This window comes from Salvelinus fontinalis, chromosome 6 (assembly GCF_029448725.1).
Source record: "Salvelinus fontinalis isolate EN_2023a chromosome 6, ASM2944872v1, whole genome shotgun sequence".
Lineage (NCBI taxonomy): Eukaryota > Metazoa > Chordata > Actinopteri > Salmoniformes > Salmonidae > Salvelinus > Salvelinus fontinalis.
Window position 1 is genome coordinate 28,513,320 of NC_074670.1, and position 19,896 is coordinate 28,533,215.

The following is a 19,896-nucleotide window of genomic DNA, read 5'->3' on the forward strand; positions in this document are numbered from 1 at the left end:
TATTAGGTACCAAACAATGTTGTTAAACAATCTACACGATAGATAAAAGAAAAATACAGCTGTATTAATTAATCTGTTTCATTATCATGAATATGTAGACCGTGTTTGATGATGTCTTTATTGCAAAACGAGGTGGCGACAGGGAAAGGCAGCCAGGTTCAGCACTTCAATCATGGACAGCTCTTTACTAAGATTAGGAATTTTGCGCCATCTGCTGGCCAGTAGTGGTAATGGTATTTTGAATTGACGGACTATCTTAATTTGACCCTGCTTCTCACAGCAGATAAATAATCCTGTAGCAACAGGAAAATTATTAAAAGGATTATAATGAATTCAATAATTAATGGACATTTTTGGAGGGGTTGATAATTTTTCGTTAGGTCAAATCAAGTCTGACATTTTAAAGTGGAAATTACAAACTTCAGAAGCCTTTTTAAACCTGGAATAGATTACAATTTGTATTTCCTGCTGTGCGAGGAAATTCTCTATGACAACAGAGTGATCAAATGAATACAGCAGATCTGTACATCTATTGTTGGCACATAATCTTGGATGATATTTACAAGCTGTTATCGACAGTTTAATGACATTTAGCATTTCAATTGGAACATCTACTAACGACCAACAACCAGCTGCATGAATGTTGTGTCTAAGGTAACTGGTTCAATTTAAACTCTTCAAACTGCAATCCCAGCATGCATCCCTTTTCCTCCACTAGATTTACTTCAATCTCAATAACTGCCGCTTTGACTGAAGCACGAAATCTTACATGTCTAATTGAAATGATCTTTCATTCCAAACGGCAGATTTGACCATGGAGCTATACAGTATTTTTAACTAATACTGTTCTATTGAATTGTGTCGTTGGGACGTGGGGATAGAGAGCTGAACATTGATTCTCAACCCCTTCAATTAAAGGGCAGAGTAGATTAGTCGTGTGTGGTTGTGATGGGGCTTGGGCACGCACGACTATATGAGCTCAGGGAGACACAACTCTGGACTTATTAGCATCAGTCTCACCCTCATCATCATCATCGTCATAATGATGAAGGTCATCATCGTTATCATCACCACACACTCACCCAACCTCCACTCCTGCGGTTAGTTAAACACAGCAAATCAACCCAAATCTAATCAATCACATTCATCATCTCAGAAAATATGAAATGTGGATAAAAGAGAGAGAGAAACACGGAATAAAGTCAACTAAATGAACTATGGAAGCTCTAACTGGCATGCAGAGTCCCACAGCACTGACACACCCATGAGGGCACTATTGAGGACACACCACCACAATGGCATACTCCTGAGTGCACTTGCCTTTCCTCCCGTTCACAGGTGGGCCTGGCTGAGGCCTGTCCTCACAGTCTGAACGGTAGTGGGACACAGATGGAGCTTTATGAGATCATGGAACTGTGAGATTATGGAACACGGATGCATGCACAGAGGCAGGCACACACACACACACACACATACACACACACACACACACACAAAGACTTGTGCAGGTGTTTGCACGCCCGCACACTTGTAAGAACAAATGTACACAAGCACACACACACCAACACACAGACCAAACGCATGCAGATGTGAAAACCCAAGAAGTATACTGCATGTTTCATGACCAAGATATTCTACTACTATCACACAGAAGACTTAACTGAATGAATGAACAGACAGATGGGTGAGGAAGAACTAGGAAGAGAGACCTGTGGGAAACTCCAGCTCCTGCCAACACAACCCTGGACAATCTCATTCAAGCCAGTACATTCATACAATACTGGCTCAACAAATGATCACATTTGAAGGGTTTTGGCTGAGGGGCAGAACGGCTGTAGGGCTTATAAAGATGGTACAGCATCATAGTCCATCCAGTACAGGCTGTGTGGACCAGGCAGGGTCAAATTTAAGTTTGCAGTGTTCTGGGACTATTCTATTGGTTCCTATGGTACCAGGCAAAGGAAATAAAGTGCAGCTTAAGTACATCATGTATTGTACCCAGAACTGGCGTGGAGTTCTCAGCAGAGAGGCACATACATGAAGGTGACAGAGGTGAACGAGGAAGTCTTAAGGCTCAGTCTGCTCTGAGACACACCAGTAGATAGACACACCTGGCTCTCCCTCGTACTGCTCTTGAGGGCAAAGGTCACCAGTAGGCCGCTCTAGCTCCTCCCATGTTCCCCCTGAGCGGTGGGGGTCGTAGTAGAGACAGATAGATAACAACAGGAACAGGGGCTGATTAGATATCACGTGGTTTGTGGCTAAAGCCGCCAAAGCTAGTTCAGGTCTCAGTGTTGACTTCCCTGTACACATAAAGGAGCAATAAAAGCATGGCAGGACGGTTCAACAGGGGGGTTACCACAGATACTATATCACAACATCTAGGTCCAGGTCTACCTTGTAAAAGAGGTATTCTGAGCTCAATGGTTCCTGGTTAATAAATACAAATCTAACTGAAGCCAGTATGATGCAACAACATGGATCCTTTGTCTCGGCAGGAAATACAAAGGTACAATCACACACACCTGACTGGATATACATTCCCTGTTCTGCCTTGATTTCTGTTTCCTCAACATTTCAAACAACCCTCCTATTTGAATCCCAGTCAGGCCAGCCCAGCCCAGCCAACCCCCAGTCCCCTGGCCTCTATGGATCAGTACCACATGCAGCAGCAGCAGCATTAATGCCATGATTAGATAAGTCCTGGCTGTGTCACGCTGTAGGGCTCTGTGTGAGCGTTAGCCCAGGGTCGGATCAATACATTAGAATGCCTCCCCCATTTGCCCCCCCCCGCTGCCATTACCCCATCAGAGAGAGAGGAGAGAGATGTGAGAGAGGGAAAAGGAGAGACGGGGAGAAATGGGAAGGGAGGAGAGAGACAAAGGATAGAGACGGAGAGACAGGAATGGGGAGGTGGGGACAGAGGGAGAGAGGGTGAGAAGGGAGAGGAGAGAGATGGGGACAGAGGGAGAGGGAGGAGGGACAGAGGAGAGATGGGGAGATGGGAAGGGGGATATGAAAGAGAGAGCAGGAGAGAGACTGGCTGGCTGGCTGCAGACTAGGAGGAGAGAGGAGTGCTCATGGTTTCTGACAATGATGAAAGAGTGCTGGGAGTGCTTTGACAAGTTCTCAGCACTCGCTTTCTCTTTCTCTCTGCTTTCTACCTCCCTCTCTCTCTCTCTCTCCTTCTGCTCTCCCTCCCGCTCCCTTCTCCCTCTCTCTCTCTCTCTTTATTTTTCTCTCTGCTCTCTCCTCTCTCTCTCTCTTGCTCCCTTCTCCTTCTCTCCCGTGTCCCGCTCCCTCCAATCACCCCTCAGCTAATCTGTCAATTCCCAGCGCAGCTCCAGAGAACTCAGGCTCATCTCCTCCCTTCCATCACCACACCCTTACATCATGTGACACACTCTGTTACTACCTGTCAGAACATTTTAGGGAGAGTTAAACGAGAACATTACATTTGTGCTGAAGAATCAAACGGTTTAAGATGTCATTCTGTCTGTGACCCTGAAGAGCTTCAGTAAGAGAAGTAGGATCACGCTGTCTGTAGTAGTTCTGATTCCTCATTAAGGAGAGGGTCTTACAGTACAGGAGGAACTAGATGAACTCTCTGCATGCAGCTCAGCTATACCTCTTGTACCAGGGAGAGTTAAGGGCACTACATTATAGCCTTCCCAGACTCAATAAAAAGTGTCTGGATAAATTCCTTTACTACTAACAAAACTGGTTACGGAATCACACGTTTAATACACAAATAGTCTACTGCAACGTACCCACGCCGCAACCCCCAGTGACACGTCTCACCTGAGCACTCTGATGTCATAACACGAAACGGAGGACTGTTCAACATAGAACACAAAACTACAGTAGAACTCATGACAACTGAAAAACATGGAAGCTATGATGCTAGATGACAACACTAACCCAGTGTAGGAACCCGAAGAAGACTAGGAGGCTAAGCTAGGACACAGGACTGCTAGGTCACAGTCAGGGAGTGAGAAACAGACAGGGGGTGCTGTGGACCACTGTAATCAGGGCTGTTCAGTAGAGAGGAAACATTTTGAAAAGTAGTGAAACAGGGAGGTTCTCTCTGAACTTGTCCAATAAGAACACAGATTCTCATTATCCGTTGTAAAACGTTTTGTTTTGATGTGCTCCACTGAACAGGACCCTGGTCCCTGCCATTGCAGGCAGATTCAGTCTCTAACTCCCGTCTCCTGTGAAAGACCAAACCTACACTCTATGTTACAGACCTTCACAAGGCTCTGTTCCTTCTTCTTCATCGTCTGAGGAAGGAATGGCAAAAAGGAACTGAGTAGATATATTAAAATAAAAAACATCAAATGTTTATGAAGAGACAACATCACCAATATCACTGACCAAGGAGACAATACATGTTGTAAACCTTCCACAGGACACCCTGGTTAACACGGACAACATATAGAGTACTGAGACCATAAGAACACACAACCAACTCGCTAAAACAGAAGACACAGCTTAACAAGGAATTCTGAGCCAAGCTCTGTCGTTCATGAGCAACTGACCAGAGAGAACTAACAGACAGCAGTATCTGTTAAACTTGCTTTGAGCCTTTTCCCACTCAGAGGTTTATAGCGCAAAATAACCAATATCTCAAGGTGCCATACCCAGCTAAAGACTAGCAAATAACAAGAAACAATTGCTTTTGACAAAGAGATGCTTCTATCAAAGTCAAACCTGTTCCAAAGTAAGTGACCATAGTGACCAATGTAGAATAGCCTTAAGGTGTCACCAAACCAAAGCAACCAGAGAGGCAGTGATGCCACTGAGGCCCAGAGCTGGGTATGGAAAATAAAGCTGAGGACTTACTTCTGCCCTTGGTCCCTGTGGGTGGAAGCTGTGGTAGTTGCCGACCTCCTCTCCTGTCGGACATGGGGGTACTGGTAGGGCTGGTTTGGGCCGATCCGCTGCGGGGGTTCGCCCTACGGGGGGAGGCACAAAGTGGTACAGCCTGGGTGAGTCAAGGATCAGAGGTCAGGCACAGAGCTGACCTGTGATTGGTTGGAAGGCCCCGGACAAGCAGTAGGACTACATTTCCCAGCGTGCTTTGCTGTGTTATGTAAGAGGAGAGGATGGTTTCAGGCTGGTTGTAGAAACAGCAACACATCAAACAAATAAACTACTACTGTCTACTGGGGTTGGTAATGAACCAAACATGGAAAATAGATTGTATCAAACACACATATATATATATATATATGTCAGTTCACATATATACTGCACATGTTGTGTACAATCATGTCCATGCTCAACCAGGGATGCTGCCATATTGTTGGATCGGTGACAGCTGGACACATAACAGATCAATTACCTGATCAATTGCCTGATCAATTAACTGATCACGTTAATAACTAACTGCCTTTTACTTTCTGTAGTGTATTTTTTTCAATCTATTGTATTGACGTATTCTCAACAGATATTCTTTCTCCCATAAGACTTGTATTCTGTTTTTACACCATCTGCCAGTCGAGCATGTGTATCTGCTAAACACATCTGTATTCAAAAGGGGTTCTGAGAATATGTTTTGAAGTCAGGCTATGTAGAAGCATCAATTTAATACTGTAGCTTGAATTAATACTTAATTTGCTAAACATTAATGACTAAAAGTTATTGCCTGAAAATGTCTAGTATTGGGGAATACTGGTATCTTAACCATACTCTAATTAAAACCACATAACAGATGATTAAGCTCATTTGTTTTTGGTAGGTTGCTGACTGATTTGAATAAATTCTACATATCTGGTGTAAGCCAAAGCAGGGTATATGGGTTCCTTCTAATTCATGTCAGCGCCTACCAGTTTGTGAACTCTAAAGCGCATCAAAACAATGACATTTGGCACATGACATGCTGGAGATAATGTAGCATCAGTTTTGCAACAAAGGTGATGAATCGCATGTTTCACTCGACCCATCAAGCTGCAAGGAAAGAGTGAGGACAGCGTTCGTTGGGTGTTCGTTCAATGTGGACCAATGTGGACCAATGTGGACCAATGTGGACCAATGTGGACCAATGTGGACCAATGTGGACCAATGTGGACCAATGTGGACCAATGTGGACCAATGTGGACCAATGTGGACCAATGCGATCATGCGATCTGACGTTCTACAAAAGATTGGGGGAAAAAAACTGGAATAAAAAAATGTAATTACAGGATAATAACAGGTAATGTTAGTAAAGAAAGAAAAGCACAATGGTGATCCATCACTACTATACTCAGTCAAAGTAGTGTATAAGTAGTGTGTTCCAAAAACAAAAAGAGTTACTATCTAGTCTACTACCAGTCTGGGATGGAGAAGAAAATGCAGCACCATTCGTTGCTTTAGGAGGGGGGGGCGGAGTAAATGATAAAGTGGTGAGCTGGCTGGATGCTGATTGGATGCTGGGTGGGTGGTGGGGGGGTTGGTGGTTGGTTGCAGTGAGACAAGCAGAGAGAGGGTGGGTGGTGGTTGTTGGTTATTCTTTGGATTGGTGGGGCAGTAGCTATGCAGTGGAGGCTGGTGGGAGGAGAAATCGGAGGATGGGCTCATTGTAACGGCTGCAATGGCAGAAATGGAAAAGTATGAAACACATCAAACCCATGTGTTTGATTCCAATCCATGAATTCCATTCCAGCCATTACAATGAGCCCGTCTTCTGATTTAAAGTGACACCAGCCTCCTGTAGATGTGTCTGTCTGGTCACCTCGTTAAGGCAGGTGAGGGAGGGGCGGAGCGTCCGGAGGGTAAAGACGGCATGGACCTCATGAGGGCGGAGTCGGGGCGCTCCGTGGACCGCGAGCGGGAGGTGGTGGTGCGCTCTAGCGCGGGACGCTGGTCAGCTGACCTGGACCTGCTGTGATACACATGTCTATCAACGGCTCCGTGGTTCCTGCAACACGTTATTGAGAGAAGGGAAGGAAGCTGCTGCTGATGACCAGGTGACATGATACAGCAGAGTCATGCATGGGCTGGGCCCCTGGGCTGGGCCCCACAGGGCCCTGCTGGCACCTACAGTAGAGTAGGAACAGGGAATAGCAGGTGTGACAGGGAGGGACAGGGACAGGCAGGGGACAATGTGTCCCTCATCTGTGGTAAGTGACTAAGTGAGTGAGTGGGAGGCCCTTTGGAATCTGTCTGTGAGTGAAAGACACTGGGTGAGATGTGAGAGAATAGTGGATTAGCATGTGTTGGTTGGTTTCCATTCAGCCCACTAGCTTACTATACTCCTGAAAGGTACATGCCGAAAGCTGTCTCCGCCCTGCTATTGCAAAATGTAACTGAAATCTAGTTGGAAAAAGACAAAGAAAATATATTTTTGGCACTTTTGAGTAGTTTGGAAATAAAATTGAATAACATGTATTTCACATACGTGCACCGTGTACACAAGAAAATCTACACAGTATCATTATGTACAATAAAAACATGAATATGCTGTTGTTTTGTATCGTGTTGTTCCATAAGCGTCTTCATAGGCAGTCAGTGTCATTACCTCTCAATAGCATGTGTATATCTGAAAATCAGGTCACATCAGTTAGACATATCATTGTCATTGCAAATGCTCATGAAGAAAAATACCTTACTTTGACCAGATGTGGATTATCATCTGACATGAGCAGCATTTGCAAAGCCAAAAACAAACACCAAACACTGGGGACATGGTGGCAGCACAGTAAAATAGTGAAAGGTTAGAATGAAAAGTTGTCCAACAGAGGCTATGCTTCCTGCTTCCTGTTGTAAAGCTGCCAATTGCAACAAAGCGGTCACTCCTGATGCTGTAGGCTAGCCAATCGCAAGACAGCATTCGGGTCACTCTTGCTCTACACCAGCCAATCGCAATACAGCGGTCACTCCAGTTGTAACCCAGCCAATCGCAACACAGCCACTTCATCAGCCAGTGAACGACCTTGCGTTGCCTGAGACTTTAACGATGGTGACCATCATAATAATCATTCGTGGTCTACCATCCTCAGGTCGTTATGTCCAGGGACTGATGGCTTTGAACAGTAAAGGAGATGTCGGAATCTAACGACTTGTTACACACTAGAGGTGTGTTGTGATGAATAATGTAGTTCACCATAGCTCTCTCTTTCTCTCTCTCTACCGTTCAGGATATTCCCTTGGGATTTCAACCCGGTCAAAATATTAACTCAAACAGCCCAATTCTGGTGTGGTTAGTATATACTCAGATAATACTTTGCACACCTTTGTTGCACAGTAGAAACATTAAAACTCTAGATAGATCGACTACAGCACCGGTGCTACTGTAACATCTACACTGTAACATTACCTTGTCTACCACTGCACTCGTCCTGCTAAAACTATACATCTACTGAAGTAGCTACAATATGAGGTCCCCTCAATATAGACTTGCCATCTCAACCCTATGGGCCCTGGTCAAAAGTAGTCCACTATAAAGGGAATAGGATGCCATTCGGGACACAGTCAAATACTTTAGTCTAGTTCTATAGCCAACAGTGTGAGAAGCATGGCGTCTTTCCAAGGTCACTGTCTAGATCTACTGTGGGATCTGGGATATTGAGAACAGGGAACAGGGATCTGTTCTCAGGGGCCGCAGCGACTCACCCGGGGCTCTGAGCCTCTCCCTCTCTGTCTCTCCCTCTCTGACTCTCCCTCTCCGGCTCTCTGACTCTCCCTCCCCGTCTCTCTGACTCTCCCTCTCCCTCCCCGTCTCTCTGACTCTCCCTCCCCGTCTCTCTGACTCTCCCTCCCCGTCTCTCTGACTCTCCGTCCCCGTCTCTCTGACTCTCCCTCCGTCTCTCTGACTCCATCTCTCTCCCTCTCCCTCCGTCTCTCTGACTCTCCCTCCGTCTCTCTGACTCCGTCTCTCTCCCTCTCCCTCCGTCTCTCTGACTCTCCCTCCCCGTCTCTCTGACTCTCCCTCCGTCTCTCTGACTCCGTCTCTCTCCCTCTCCCTCCGTCTCTCTGACTCTCCCTCCCCGTCTCTCTGACTCTCCCTCCGTCTCTCTGACTCCGTCTCTCTCCCTCTCCCTCCGTCTCTCTGACTCTCCCTCCCCGTCTCTCTGACTCTCCCTCCGTCTCTCTGACTCCGTCTCTCTCCCTCTCCCTCCGTCTCTCTGACTCTCCCTCCCCGTCTCTCTGACTCTCCCTCCCCGTCTCTCTGACTCTCCCTACTTCTCTCTGACTCCGTCTCTCTCCCTCTCCCTCCGTCTCTCTGACTCTCCCTCCGTCTCTCTGACTCTCCCTCCCCGTCTCTCTGACTCTCCCTCCCCGTCTCTCTGACTCTCCCTCCGTCTCTCTGACTCCGTCTCTCGCCCTCTCCCTCTCTCCTAATCGTTCTGGCTATAGCAGAAAGAGAAAGCACACAGTTGGAATGGAAGTGGAAGGAACATCTATTCTCCTCTCCTCTGTGACTGTGTTACTGCCATGGGACGTGAGAACCATTCATCTCCCTGCCAATCTACAGACAGTCAGAGAGAGTGAAGCTATCTGGGCCGCGGCCTCGCTCAGGGAAACTTTGTGACACTTTAATAAAGTCAGTTGCGCTGCCTCAGTTCTGACGACTCATGTTTTTTTTTCTCCTGGAGAGAAAATGCACGGCGTGTGGTTTTTGACTGACAGCCAGATGGCAGCGATGGGAGCCCAGGAGGAGCTATTTGCAGCATTTCTCCAGGGGGGTGCTGAGAGTGTGACGTTGCGTTCCAAATGACACCCTATTCCCTATTTAGTGCACTACATTTTACCAGGGCCCATAGGACTCTGGTCAAAAGTAGTGTATTGTATAAGGACTAGGGCGTCATTTGGGAGTGCTCGGCTCGGCCCAGCCCGCTGAACTGGCACATCACAACATTGGGTCTGGCACACGCACCTGGGAGGAACCTGAGCCTGAACCTAGGCCATCATAGGGCTGGCACAGCCTGGGCATGGGGCAATGCTGAGCTTCCCATACTTAGCACTCTTAGCATAGAGAAAGTCAGTCAGGTCCAGGACAGAAGAGAAACAGACAGACCCTCTGAGAGTCAGCATGGAGAAATGGCTAGGCAGTTCTCCTTCTTCAGATGATTAAAATATCCTTCACTCATGTGGTACTGACCTATCGGCCATATTGGCCTTCATCAAAATGAAAATGACATGGTTTGAAGAAGACAGAGAGGGCCAGATCAAATCAAACTGCAGACATACAGTTAACCACTGTGAATAATAATCCAGGCCATCCAAGACGGTGGAGGTAATGTTAGAGAGACAACCATGCATTAATAAAGGAAAGGTAAACATTCCATTACCACCAGCAGCATCAAAAGGCCATGTGTCCTTTTGTTCAATGCAGCCCTTATACAGTATTACCTGCAGAGCTGAGCATCAGAACTACCAATGCCCAGCCAGTCTTTATTTACCCAGATACAAACAGGACACCACTGATCACAAACACAACTTGTCATCTTACCACTGACGGTAGACTAGTAGGAATGACAACAAAACATCAACAGAGTACGATACATGTGTCACAACCAATGTCGAGACACGAGAGCTCGCAGCAGCCTCAATATTACACAGTAATTGGAGGCAGTTGTGTGGTTTATGGGTCTGGTACACAACTTGAGCAGAGCTGTGATGACATGCTCCAGAACCAGATATCACCCAGGATATCACGTGGGGTTCATCACCTTTTACAATCACATAGAAAATGTTTTAATGTCATACAGACGACTACAGAGAAAAAGACCCACAAAATAGCTGACTGTGGAAATATACGTAGAGACACTGTAATGTGAATACCTCTTGTAGTCATAGTCGACGGAAGCAGAGGAGGAGTACGCGCCCTCTGAGTGGGCTCGGGACATCCTAGTGGAGCGCAGTAACCTGACAGCCTCTTCTCGACTGATGTTGGATATGCGGTGGTTGCGGCTGGCGAAAAGAGAGCGGTCAGAGGGAGTCAATGTGTGTTTTAAGAATACCTTATTACCAGGTTGGTCAGGTGGGACAGAGAGAGAGAGAGAAGGTCATGAACCTGTGGACGGAACCTGGTTTTCACATGACCTTGGTGACAGTTGGGGACAACTGATGGAACCGCACCAACTCTCTGCAGACTTTTGTGGACAGTTGATGGGGACGCACCAACTCTCTGTAGACTGTTAAGGGGACAGTTGATGGGGTCGCACCAACTCTCTGTAGACTGTTAAGGGGACAGTTGATGGGGGCGCACCAACTATCCGTAGACTGTTAAGGGGACAGTTGATGGGGACGCACCAACTCTCTGTAGACTGTTAAGGGTACAGTTGATGGGGGCGCACCAACTCTCTGTAGACTGTTAAGGGGACTTAAGGGGACAGTTGATGGGGCCGCAACAACTCTCTGTAGACTGTTAAGGGGTCAGTTAATGGGGGCGCACCAACTCTGTAGACTGTTAAGGGGACAGTTGATGGAGGCGCACCAACTCTCTGTAGACTGTTAAGGGGACAGTTGATGGGGGCGCACCAACTCTCTGTAGACTGTTAAGGGGACAGTTGATGGGGCCGCACCAACTCTCTGTAGACTGTTAAGGGGACAGTTGATGGGGGCGCACCAACTCTCTGAAGACTGTTAAGGGGACAGTTGATGGGGGCGCACCAACTCTCTGTAGACTGTTAAGGGAACAGTTAATGGGGGCGCACCAACTCTATAGACTGTTAAGGGGACAGTTGATGGGGGCGCACCAACTCTCTGTAGACTGTTAAGGGGACAGTTGATGGGGGCGCACCAACTCTCTGTAGACTGTTAAGGGGTCAGTTAATGGGGGCGCACCAACTCTGTAGACTGTTAAGGGGACAGTTGATGGAGGCGCACCAACTCTCTGTAGACTGTTAAGGGGACAGTTGATGGGGGCGCACCAACTCTCTGTAGACTGTTAAGGGGACAGTTGATGGGGCCGCACCAACTCTCTGTAGACTGTTAAGGGGACAGTTGATGGGGGCGCACCAACTCTCTGAAGACTGTTAAGGGGACAGTTGATGGGGGCGCACCAACTCTCTGTAGACTGTTAAGGGAACAGTTAATGGGGGCGCTCCAACTCTATAGACTGTTAAGGGGACAGTTGATGGGGGCGCACCAACTCTGTTGACTGTTAAGGGGACAGTTGATGGGGGCGCACCAACTCTCTGTAGACTGTTTAGGGGACAGTTGATGGGGGCGCACCAACTCTCTGTAGACTGTTAAGGGGACAGTTGATGGGGCCGCACCAACTCTGTAGACTGTTAAGGGGACAGTTGATGGGGGCGCACCAACTCTCTGTAGACTGTTAAGGGGACAGTTGATGGGGGCGCACCAACTCTCTGTAGATTGTTAAGGGGACAGTTAATGGGGGCGCACCAACTCTCCATAGACTGTTAAGGGGACAGTTGATGGGGACGCACCAACTCTCTGTAGACTGTTAAGGGGACAGTTGATGGGGGCGCACCAACTCTCTGTCGACTGTTAAGGAGACAGTTGATGGGGGCGCACCAACTCTGTAGACTGTTAAGGAGACAGTTGATGGGGGCGCACCAACTCTGTAGACTGTTAAGGGGACAGTTGATGGGGGCGCACCAACTCTGTAGACTGTTAAGGGGACAGTTGATGGTGACGCACCAACTCTCTGTAGACTGTTAAGGGAACAGTTAATGGGGGCGCACCAACTCTCTGTAGACTGTTAAGGGGACAGTTGATAGGGGCGCACCAACTCTGTAGACCGTTAAGGGGACAGTTGATGGGGGCGCACCAACTCTCTGTACATCTACTATTCTCTTGTGGTTTGATCCAAACACAACATCCACCTTGACCGCTGTGGATGGGTAGCCACCATAAAGAGTGTATATCAGATATATAGGATTCATATACTGCCATATACACTGGAACAACACAGGTTGGGCACTGGGCAGGGGGAACTACCTCTGTTGGACAACTCTTCACAAACAGAAAAAAAACAACAGGACACATCCATTTCACAGTATTGACAGGCTAGTTTCTTTGAGGTATATCTCAAAGTACACTCGAAAATAACAAATAGCTGGCTATGTATTTGTCTACCAATAAAGATACGTAATCAATGATGAAACTATGGCAAATGTATGAAAGGTATGTGGAGAGAGGATATGTATATGTGTTTATGAAGCCGAAATGAGGAGTGACTGAGTGGAGGAGTGATCCCGATACTGTATGGATGAAGTGTATACCTTTTTGGCTCCATATAGAATCCTCTGGGGAAAGGGTTCTACGTGGAACCAAAAAGGGTTCTACCTGGAAACAAAAAGGGTTCTACCTGGAACCAAAAACGGTTATACCTGGAACCAAAAAGGGTTCTACCTGGATCCAAAAACGGTTATACCTGGAACCAAAAAGGGTTCTTCAAAGGGTTCTCCTATGGGGACAGCCGAAGAACCCTTTTAGGTTCTACATAGACTCTTTGAAAAAAAGGTGCTATGGGCCATAGACTGTCTCACCTGTTTAATTCTACTGACTACAAAAGGCTACACACTACACTGATGCATATACAGTATATTTGTCCGGAAGGGAGAAATATATTCCTGGCTGCCCACACCACACCACACATTGTGTCGTCAATGGCATTGGCTTGGGATGTGAAGTGGATAGGTTTGTGCGCCACTGACATTAAACCAACACAGGCTTGAAGCTTGATAGGCCAGCAGCTTCCTACAGACAGACAGGGGGCGGAGTGGAGGGTGTGATGGAGGGAGGAACATGCACTGTCAGGTAAGAGTCTACCTGGGTTCCTTCTGATGATCATCACTAGGTTGACAGCGTCTGGATCGAGGTAGGGTGAGAAAATGGCTGCGAGACATGAAGGGAGAGAACAGAGACATGGTTGGATGGGGCTGAATGGGGAGAGAGAGAGAGATAGCGAGAAAGAGACATGGGAGAGAGACACAGGGAGAGAGAGAGAGAGACAGCGAGAAAGAGACATGGGAGAGAGACACAGGGAGAGAGAGAGAGATAGCGAGAAAGAGACACGGGAGAGAGACACAGGGAGAGAGATAGCGAGAGAGAGAGACACAAGGGGAGAGAGAGAGAGAGAGAGAGAGAGAGAGAGAGAGAGAGAGAGAGAGAGAGAGAGAGAGAGAGAGAGAGAGAGAGAGAGAGAGAGAGAGAGAGAGAGAGAGAGAGAGAGAGAGAGAGAGAGAGAGAGAGAGAGAGAGAGAGAGGGCGGTACAGTGTTGGAGGAGAGAAGGGAGTACAGCCATGGAAGAGGAGAGGATATTGGTGCAGTCCTTCCTCAGGTTAGAAAGCCCATTGAGATGCATGATGCTCCTAACTTACTGTTCTGTACTGTAACACACATGCTGCTGCAAACCAACATTAGTCCCAGTGGATTCAAACCAAACCTTGTAAGATACTGAATGTTGTTGGAGTTACTGAACAGGATTCACAATCCGATTCAGGACTAGCCCCCTAACTCTCCAAATGTCTGTACATCCATTTCTGCATTAGTTAATTAATAACTTTACAAAATAAAATTAAAAACAAACAAAAGTACATTCATATGTTGTTGGTTTTCAACACAAAATAACACATAGGCAATATAAACATCCTCTAAAAAATGTAAATTCCCCAAAATAATGATGTAAGAAAGTATTATTATTATTTAGAGGTAGACTGGGTCATTTCCAAATTCTCTATGACATCCCAAATGGCGTCCTATTCCCTTTATAGTGCACTACTTTTGACCGGGCCTATAGGGCTCTGGTCAAAAGTAGTGCACGTTATAGGGAATAGGGTGCCATTTGGTATGCACTCCATGACTCATTTCCTGTTTCCTAATTTTCAACTGTTTTCAATAAATAACAGCAGTGGTTGATTAAGGGGAAGCTGAAATACAGTCTTAGTGAGCAACTGTCTGTCACACACAATCTAGATAAGTGCATTTCCTGGCCCTGATTTAGGCTGCCTCAGCCATCCTCGCCTCAGAAATATCAAATAAACTTAATTGGATGAGGGGAGGAGGTAAGTAAGGAGAAGAGAACTGTGCCAAGGCTGAGCTGTATGTCTGAAACGCTGTGCTGGTGTTGGTGCTATAGCGGGACAAACAGTATGACTAGAATGGGAAAGGCCCCTCAGACCACAGCAATTTAACAGTACACTGATGGGTAATGACTTGAGTGGGGTTGTCCGTTCTAGAGATTATATTTCTATAGTATCAGGTGTGGTGGAGGAAGGAACATCAGGATGTGTCACAAATGGCACCCTATTCCCTTTATATTACACTACTTTTGACCAGGGCTCATTGGGCTCTGGTGAAAAGTAGTACACTCTACAGTGAATGCCATTTGGGATGCAGAAAAAGGTTCCAGCACAGAGGAACAGTAGGAGAGACAGTGGTGTTATATTTAAGCAATAAGGCCCGAGGAGGTGTGGTATACGGCCAATATACCATGGCCATATACCACACATCCCCCGAGGCGCCTTATTGCTATTAAAAAACGTGTTACCACCGTAATTAGAGCAGTACAAATACATGTTTTGTCATACCCGTGGTATACGGTCTGATATACCATGGCTGTCAGCCAATCAGCATTCAGGACTCGAACCACCCAGTTTATAATGTACTGTAGTTTAGTTCCCTCTCACAGCTGCTATTAAACTCTATAACTACACTCATTAAAGGGTGATTGGTATGTGTTTGGTTCTATGGTCACTGTAATCTATCTACAGTATATTGACATTCTAGTCATACGGTAACTATAATCTATCCATATATAATGATCTACTATAACCTCCAGTAAATTGGCCTGTGTTTAAAATGTAGTTATATGGTCTGCGTCCCAAATGGAACCCTATTGCCTACATAGTGCACTACCTTTGACCAGAGCCATATTCTTATCTTTTATATTTCTTATTGCTGTTGTGTTGTCGAGAAGGAACCTAAGCATTTCATTGGACGGTGTATACAATGCGTATCCCGTACGACTAATAAAACTTGAAACTATGGGCCATGTTCAAAAGTAGTACACTTTTATAGGGAATATGTGCCATTTGGGATACCGCCATTTTGATTCTAATGAGTCTGAGCACCGGAGTTAATGATCCCCTCTCAGTATTAATAAGGCAACACGATTTCAACACAAAGAAGAGAAGAGGTTAGTTAAAGATCCACCTAATGCAGGACATCGGAGAAGAGATTTGAGTTCTTGGAAAAGGAACAGGTTGGGGAAAGGGACAGGTTGACTTGTGAGCACTTGGTGAGATATCCATATAGCAGTTCTAGGTGTGAAAGCATCAGGCAGATTACACAGGTGTAAGGTTGTGTAACGGAGGCAGTTCAATGAAACCACGCTCATGTGATTAGTAACCGCGCATGAGACCTGGACATTTGGGTTAGCTCCCGAGCTAATGCCTAGGCTTTAGCTCAGAGGTCTAACAGTTACACAGTCATGTGGCTCGCAGACAACCCGGGTTGGAACCCTGTCAGTCCCAGTTGGTTGTGTTGTCTGCAGGAGCTGGTGTGTGAGGCTGTGTGAGGTTGTGTGGGGCTGTGTTAGGCTGTGTCAAGCTGTGTGAGACAGGGGTATCTACCTGTCAGGTGAGTGGTGGTCATCGGACACACTGCATCGGTCCACTCTATTGGAGGAGCTGTACTGAGACGAGGCGGGGTCAATGTCATAGCCGGGGTCCAGACTTCTGCTGTATACAACAGAATCACTGGATCACCCCCCTAGTACTGTACAGTCACAGTACAAACTCCCCACAGTGTCCCCTAGTGGCTCAGGGATGCACCTACTCACCTTAATGCAACCACTGTCAGTGTGAGTGAGATCCCAGTATCGGTCATATGGGTTAAACGTTCTACTATCAAGACAACTATCACAGAGATACCGCTTAAAGGACAACCTCTGATATCAGTTGGGGTTCTCAGATCCCAGTGTGGTGCAGTTTGGCACTGTTTGTTTTTGAGGAAGGGATACAACTTGAGATGCTGGGTTGGACGGTGGACAAGTGAGGTGGGAGAGTTACCTCTGTGGAGGGGGAACGCTGGGGGACCGAGACCGCGCACGGTTCATGTCTGCCGACCGCGAGCAGTGGTTGGATGACATCGCCTGCTCTGGGACAGACAACGTGGAACTATGAAGGTCCCTGCCGTTCTGCCGGTAGTCTGGAGAGAGAGAGAGAGCGAGAGAGAGAGAGAGAACGAGAGTGCGAGAGAGAGAGAGAGAGAGAGACAGAGAGAGAGACAGAGAGAGAGAGAGAGAGAGAGAGAGGGGGGGGGGAGGCAGAGAGAAGCAGAGTGAGAAACAGGGATACAGAGACAGAGAGAAACAGAAAGAGAGAGACAGAAACAGAAAGAGAGAGAGAGAAACAGGGATACAGAGACAGAAACAGAAAGAGAGACAGAAAGAAAGACAGAGAGAGACAGAAACAGAGAAAGAGAGAGAAACAGAGAGAGATAAACAATGATACAGAAACAGAGAGAGTAAGAGAGAGAAACAGAGAGAGATAAACAGAGAGAGAAACAGAGATATGGAGAGAAATAGATAGAGAAACAGAGAGAGACAGAAACAGAGAAAGAGAGAGAGAAACAGAGATACAGAGAGAAACAGATAGAGACAGAAACAGAGAGAAAAAGAGAGAGAAACACCGATACAGAGAGAGAGAGTGATGTCAGAAGTCATTCAGAGACAGACTCATGGTTTCGAGCGCAGCCTCTCTAACCTGGCCCCAGATAGGTGTGTACTGTCTTGTCTAGTTGGCAAGGCAGCACAAACTGATCTGGTACCAGGCTACAACCTTTCCTCCCTGTTGACCATACACACTGCTGCAAATAACGCCCATCCTGTCAACGGCAACATTTATTTTCAGAGGATTCTTTCAAACTTTTCAGAAGTTGCACACAGTGGCATAATGGTTGGTGGCTTTCAAAATGCTGAGGCTCTCGATATTCAAATAAATGAGGGCTTGGTCTCAACTCAATGTTCATGTGATTCAAGTCATTGCGGTTAACATTTTTGCATTAAACATGAAAATAGCTTTTTTTTTAAATCAGAAACATTATAATGACTTTTCCCTGCTAGACTGATGAGTCCATGGAACTTGAATGAGTTCGTTACTCAATAATCGGCCATGGCCAGGAGGCATGGTTAAGGTCAATGCTTTGCGCCATTAACGTTGATTAACATTCAATAGAGTGTATAGCACATTAAAATGAGTTAAACGTAACCGTGAATCAAAGGTAGGATTAGGAAGGAAACACAAGACATTATGAAATATGAGAGGAAAAGTTAACCTTCACAGCTACTTTAGTTTGACACTTTAATCAATTATCTCCAAATCATTATATTTTCTCTTCCAAATATGTTTGAAAGTGAGTTTGCTGCATTGTGAAACCTGAATTCCTTCATGCAAAAACCTGAATTCCTTCAAATTATACATAGAAGGGAATCCTGATACCAAAAATATACAGTATTATGTGCATGAATATTATGTTAAAATGATTCACAATCAAGTCCTGCATAACACAATGTCATACATATTTATTATAGTAGAAACAGAGAAACATTAAACCAATTCCACCTGACATTACAATTCACTTTCTAACATCTGCAGTCTAACTATCAGCCCAACACTGGGGTAACTAAGTACCCAGCTCTGCAATCAGCTTGCTTTACGTGCACAACCCAAATGTAATTCATTGGTTCTCTTGACAAGCCTCTTCACACATGACTAGAAACTGTGTGTTAAGCATATATACTGTGTATAGAGGAGAGTAGCTCAGATCTGAATTAACAGGACATAGCCAGCAGAGACGAATGACTGCATTATCCTAGTTAAAACCACGGCAGTGACTTCCCAATTCAAAAAAACAATCAATCTATTATTCCTGTGAATAGTTATCATCTTTTCTCCCTTAGTGTAGTATCAGTCGTTTGATATGGAGAAGGTAGGAGGAAAGTGGATTAGCAAAAATCTCTGGGAAACAAGGGTGGAGGAAAGAGGAGAAAGGGTGAGGTGAGAAAGAGAGAGAGAGAGAGAGAGAGAGAGAGAGAGAGAGAGAGAGAGAGAGAGAGAGAGAGAGAGAGGAGAGGGGTATTCCCACTGAGTGAAGGGATATTATTGGCATAGTGAGGGAAGAGGCTGTGATGTGAGAGAGGGGGACTGATGAGAATGTTACAGAGGTGGGAGGGTTTCCTCCTCATCTATTACGCACACACACACACACACACACACACACACACACACACACACACACACACACACACACACCTACACACACACACACACACACACACACACACACCAACACACACACACACACACACACACACACACACCTGCACACACACACACCTGCACACACACACACCTGCACACACACACACACACACACACACACACACACACACACACACACACACACACACACACACACACACAGCTGTCTGTGTGCTGCCTGGCCTGCTACAGTTCGCTCTCTCAATGTGCAGCAGCGCCAGGCTGAGACTGGCGTGGGCGCCTGCTGCCTGTGTCGAGGAGAGCAGCTAGTAGAGGGAAGGAGAAGAAACGCACTGCTCCTTGTAGAGCTGCTGCAGTATCTTAGCTAGCTACCTTCTTTAAAACATCACATGATCCAGTACAGTACATTGACATACATACAGCTGTATGTTCATATACTGTTTACCCCTGCGTTAGCTGCATCGACAGTATACTGATTACTAATCATGTGTGACTCTGTCAGAAGTATCTTACCTGACACTACCCCAACACCATCTTCACAGTCATAGTCAGAGATCTCACTGTCGCTGATTCTCTGAGATCCTGGAGGAGAGATGGAGTAAGGAGAGAAGAGGAGGATAGAGGTTAGTTTACTCCAGGGTCTGTACTCTTCCCCTGGTCAGACCATGGCTCTGTGGCCTAGCTGTCACCAGTGTTGTCCAGTTGGTC

At 46.3% G+C, this 19,896-nt stretch overlaps 1 protein-coding gene across 31 annotated transcripts in view; it reads right to left on the reverse strand.

Moving 5' to 3' along the window:
* The window catches only part of LOC129857558 (regulating synaptic membrane exocytosis protein 2-like), a 212,825-nt gene that overhangs the window by 54,366 nt on the left and 138,563 nt on the right, over positions 1–19,896 (reverse strand). For 12 of the 31 annotated variants that reach the window (XM_055925920.1, XM_055925918.1, XM_055925924.1 and 9 more), the window contains 7 exons: positions 19,702–19,770; positions 16,975–17,113; positions 16,537–16,644; positions 13,732–13,797; positions 10,771–10,899; positions 6,719–6,904; positions 4,846–4,958 (listed from right to left, as the gene is read on the reverse strand). In XM_055925920.1, the coding sequence (XP_055781895.1) occupies positions 4,846–4,958; positions 6,719–6,904; positions 10,771–10,899; positions 13,732–13,797; positions 16,537–16,644; positions 16,975–17,113; positions 19,702–19,770 (810 nt within the window). The remainder of the gene's footprint in view (positions 1–4,845; positions 4,959–6,718; positions 6,905–10,770; positions 10,900–13,731; positions 13,798–16,536; positions 16,645–16,974; positions 17,114–19,701; positions 19,771–19,896) is intronic. The other 19 variants (XM_055925921.1, XM_055925952.1, XM_055925937.1 and 16 more) reach the window with 10 other exon arrangements.